The 5045-nt window shown below is 50.9% G+C and overlaps 1 protein-coding gene across 1 annotated transcript in view; it reads left to right on the top strand.

Moving 5' to 3' along the window:
* Nucleotides 1-6: 6 nt before the first annotated feature.
* The window catches only part of LOC109925832 (histone-lysine N-methyltransferase SETDB1-like), a 32390-nt gene continuing 27351 nt past the window's right edge, over nucleotides 7-5045 (top strand). The window contains exons 1-2 of the mRNA XM_048620344.1: nucleotides 7-189; nucleotides 3642-3843. Of these exons, the coding sequence (XP_048476301.1) occupies nucleotides 120-189; nucleotides 3642-3843 (272 nt within the window). The 5' untranslated portion in view covers nucleotides 7-119. The remainder of the gene's footprint in view (nucleotides 190-3641; nucleotides 3844-5045) is intronic.

Here is a 5045-nt window from a genome sequence, read left to right as displayed (position 1 = left end):
CCCACCCACGCCCAGCCCGTCTCCCCGTGCCACAGCCCCCAACCGCCAACCCACCACAAGCAGGCAGCTCCGTCGTGGAGGACGGCGAGGTGGTGAAGGACGGAGACCTCTTCAAGGGCATGCGGATCCTAGGCAAGAAGAGAACCAAAACATGGCACAAAGGGATGCTGATTGCCATTGTGACCACAGGTAGGTGGCATCCGGGTGAAATGGGCAGGTTGAGAAAGTGGGGTTATATTTTACAAGCCACACGGTTTTTATTTTAATCCAAAGTTCTGTTGTCGGCATCCGCTTTGGCTAACGTTGGTGCGGAGGCTTCGCATTGCTGGGCCCCCATCAAGCATTCGCCACCCACAAACGTAAGTGCCATCTTCCCCTGGCATCAGGTGGTGTCATGACCCCCTTCTGTTACGCAAAGGTCGATGAAATGTATCCCAGGACTTTGTGGGAGGCGAGGGAGAAATTACAGGACCCCCAAGTGGAGATATTTGTATCATCGGCAATTTGTATCATCGTGAAGTGCCCAAAGATGGGAAGGTGGCTAATATTGAGCCATAATTTAAGAAAGGTTGCAGGGAAATGCCTGGGAACTACAGGCTAGTGAGCCCAGCGTCCGTGGTGGCTAAGTGGTTCGAGGCAATTCTGAGAGGGAGCAGCTCCAGGCATTTGGAGAGGCAAGGATTGGTTTGGGATAGTCAGCATGGCTTTGTGCATGGGGAAATCGTGTCGCATGCTTTTGATAAAGCTTTTGAAGGCGTAACCAAGAAAGTGGAAGAGGGCAGTGTCTATTTGGGCATTGTCTATGTGGGGGCCTTGGACAAGGTACCGCATGGTAGCTTGTTGAGTAAGGTTAAATCTCTCAGGATCCAGGGGGAGCTAGCCAACTGGATACAAAACTGTAGAAGAGAGTGGGTGGTGGTGGAGGGTTGTTGTTCAGACTGGAGGGCCTGTACCCAGCGGTGTTGGACAGGGGTGGGTCCGCTGTCGTTTCCCATTTATATAAAACAACTTGGATGCAGGTGACACCAAAGTTGTTGGTTTAGTGGACAGCGAAGAAGGTTCCCTGAGAGTACAACGATATCTTGATCGGATGGAGTTTAATGCAGATAAATGTAAGGTGTTGCATTTTTGGTCAGACCAACCAGGGCAGGACTTAGACCATCAATGGTAGAGCCCTGGGGAGTGTTGTAGAACAAAGAGATCGAGGGGTGCAGGTTCACAGCTCCTTGGAAGTGGAGGCACAGGTAGACAGGGCAATGAAGAAGGCTTTTGGAATGCTAGCATTAGAGCATTGGGTATAGGAGATGGGACGTCTTGTTGCAAGACATTGGTGAGGCCACACTTGGAGTACAGCATGCAGTTCTGGTCACCCTTCTAATAGAAAGGATATTATTAAACTAGAAAGGATGCCGAAAAGATTTATTACACTGCTACCTGGACTGGAAGGTTGGAGATATAAGGAGAGGCTGGGTCCTCTTCCCCCTGGAGACTGAGGAGTGACCTTACAGAGGTCTATAAAATCATGAGAGGTGTGGAAAAGCTAAGCAGCTGACAGTACCGCACCCCCCACCCCCACCCTGCCCCGGCCCATATGCTCGGGGAGTCTAAAACTAGAGGGCATAGGTTTAAGGTGAGAGGGGAGAGATACAAAAGGGTCCAGAAAGGCAATTTTCTTCACACAGAGGGTGGTGAGCATCTGGGACGGTAGAGGTGACTACAGTTTGCATTTACAAAACGCTTAGGACAGGTAGGTGGATGGGATATGAATGGAGAGACATGGACCAAGCGCAGGCAAACAGGACTAGTTTAATTGTGAAAACTAGGCGGCATGGACAAGTTGGGCCGAAGGGCCTGTGTCCATGCCGTAAGCCCTCTGTGACTCTCCTTGGCATCATGTGGTGCTGAACCTTGTCCACCAGGCAAGCGTTACCGTGTTTACTGGGGAAAGAGTTGCATTTCAATTTTCACGCCAAAAGCCTGAAGTCAACTTCCCTGCAATTAATGCTTGCTTAATTTGGGGCTCAGTCACGTTTCCCCCAAAGAAAGACAAACGTGACAAAACAAAGCTGCAAAACTTACTGAGCCAGAGAATTCACGCTGGTGATCATTTCACAGTCTTGATTGAACGCATAGAAATAAAACTGAAAGGTATAGACGTAAAAATGGCAGTTCAATCTGGATAAATGCGAGGTGTTGCATTTTGATAAAACAAACAAGGGCAGGGCTTATTCAGTTAACAGTAGGGCCCTGGGGTAGTCTTGTAGAACAGAGGGACCTAGGGATTCAGGTACAAATTCTTTGAAGTTTGCATCACAGGTAGAATCATAGCATCTCTAGTGTGGAAACAGGCCCTTCGGCCCAACAAGTCCACACCGACCCACAGACTATCCCACCCAAACAGATTCCCCTATAAACCCACCTAATCTACACATCCCTGAACACTACAGGGCAATTTAGCACGGCCAATCCACCCTAACCTGCACGTCACTGAACAATACGGGGCAATTTAGCACGGCCAATCCACCCTAACCTGCACGTCACTGAACACTACGGGGCAATTTAGCACGGCTAATCCACCCTAACCTGCACATCTTTGGACTGTGGGAGGAAACCGGAGCACCCGGAGGAAACCCACGCAGACACGGGGAGAATGTGCAAACTCCACGCAGACAGACGCCCGAGGGTGGGATCGAACCCAGGTCCCTGGCGCTGTGAGGCAGCAGTGCTAACCACTGAGCCACGGTGTGCCGCAGTAGACAGGGTGGTTTAGAAGGCGTTTGGCACACTTGCTTTCATTGCTCACCTCCCACTCTCTCCCTATTTATTTCAGAACCCCCTTCCCCTCCCCCTTTTCTGATGAAGGGTCTAGGCCCGAAACGTCTGCCTCTCTGCTCCTATGATGCTGCGTGGCCTGCTGTGTTCATCCAGCCCTGCACCTTGTTGTCTCGGATTCACCAGCATCTGCAGTTCCTACTATCTCTGATTCAAGTATAGGAGTTGCTGGGTCATGTTGAGGTTGTACAGGACGTTGGTGAGGCCTCTTCTGGAGCACTGTGTCCCGTTCTGGTCACCTAGTTATAGGAAGGTTATTATTAAACTGGGGAGGGTTCGGGAGAGATTTACCAGGATGTTGCTGGGAATGGAAGGTTTGAGTTATAAGGAGAGGCTGGGACTTTTTCTCGCTGGAGTGTAGGGGGTTGAGAGGCGACTTGATAGAAGTTTCTAAAAAAGTGAGGAGTATAGGTAGGGTTAACAGTAGTTGTTTTCTCCGTCGGGTGGGGAGTTCAAGACTAGGGGCACATCTTTATTGTGAGAGGAGAGAAATTTTAAAAAGACATGAGGGGCAATTTTTGTTTTTTTTTTACACAGTAGTTCGTGTATGGAATAAAGTTCCTGAGGAAGTGGTGGATGCGGATACAGTTACAGCGTTTAAAAGACATTTGGATAAGTACATGAATGAGAAATGTTTGGAGGGATATGGGCCAGGAGCAGGCAGGTGGGACTAGTTTAGTTTGGGATAAGGGTCGGCACGGACTGGTTGGGCCGAAGGGTCTGTTTCTGTGCTGTATGACGCTAAGGATTTACTTGCTGGTGTGTTGTCTGACGGCCTTCTGTGTGTTTTGTTTTTGCCTCCAAACCAGGCAGCGCCAATAAGTACAAAGTGAAATTCGACAACAAGGGCAAGAGCCTGCTGTCGGGGAACCACATTGCCTACGACTACCACCCTGCCGCTGACCGCCTGATGGTGGGGAGCAGAGTGGTCGCCAAGTACAAGGACGGCAACTCGGTGTGGCTGTACGCTGGCATCGTGGCAGAAACCCCCAACAACAAGAACAAGACGCGGTAGGGGGGCAGGCGGGGGTGGGCATCTCTCGACCGTTCCTGATCCTCCTCCTCCTCGCCACCACCTCGGGCATTGCCAGCAACATATGTGCCAACACCTCCCCCCGCCGCCTCCCAAAGTCCCCGATTTCCCCACGAGCCACTCGGAGGGCCAGTACCAGAGTGTTGCTGAAGAGTCGACCCAATCGTTGTGGCTCTGTTGGCTGGCCGCGGAGTCACACAGCACGGAAACAGATCCTTCTGCCCAACCAGTGCATGCCGATCGTAATCCCAAACTAAACTAGTCCCACCTGCCTGCTCCTGGCCCATATCCCTCCAAACCTTTCCTATCCATGTACTTATCCAAATAGCTTCTAAACGTTGTAACTGTACCCACATCCACCACTTCCTCTGAAAGTTTATTCCACACACAGACCACTCTGTGTAAACAGAAAAGCGTTGCCCCTCATGTCCTTTTTAAATGTCCTGTAACCTTAAAAATATGCCCCTTTTGTTTTGAACTACCCCAGCCGAGGGAAAAGACCCCTTGCTGTTCACTTTACCCAGGCCCCTCATGATTTCATAAAGTTCTGTAAGGTCATGGTCATACATCACAGAAACAGATCCTTCGGTGCAACTCCTCCATGCCAGCCAAGTTTTCCACACTAAACTAGTCCCAGGTATCCTAAATTAATCTAGTCCCATTTGCCAGCATTTGGCCCCCTATCCCTCTAAACCCTTCCTATCCATGTCCCCATCCAGATGCCTTTTAAATATTGTAACTGTACCAGCCCCCACCACTTCCTCTGGCAGCTCGTTCCACACACGAGCCACCCCAGAGATTTACAAGGACTGGAGAAGTTGTGTTATAAGGAGAGGCTGGGTGGGACGCTCTTCGGAGTGTCGGTGTGGACGCGATGGGCAGAATGGCCTGCTTCCATGCGCCATGGGGATTCCGAATCTCCAAGAGGCTGCCACGTTGCTGGTGGGTCTGGAGTCACGCGTAGGCCAGCCCAGGTGAGGATCGGCAGCCTCCCGGAAGGACAGGAGTAAACCAGGTTGGGTTTTTGATGACAGAGGACAATGGAATCACGGTGACCATCAGACTCTGGATTCTTTATTGAGTTCAGATCCCGGGGCAGGATTCGAGCCTGGGTCTCTGGATTAACAGTCCAGCGATAGGCCATCCTAAGCCTCCCGCTGTGGCAGAAAATGCCCCCCCC

Source organism: Rhincodon typus, chromosome 46, assembly GCF_021869965.1.
Source record: "Rhincodon typus isolate 14 chromosome 46, sRhiTyp1.1, whole genome shotgun sequence".
NCBI classification, from domain to species: Eukaryota; Metazoa; Chordata; class Chondrichthyes; order Orectolobiformes; family Rhincodontidae; genus Rhincodon; species Rhincodon typus.
Note: the sequence above shows the minus strand (reverse complement) of the source record. Positions and strands in the feature narration are given on the sequence as shown.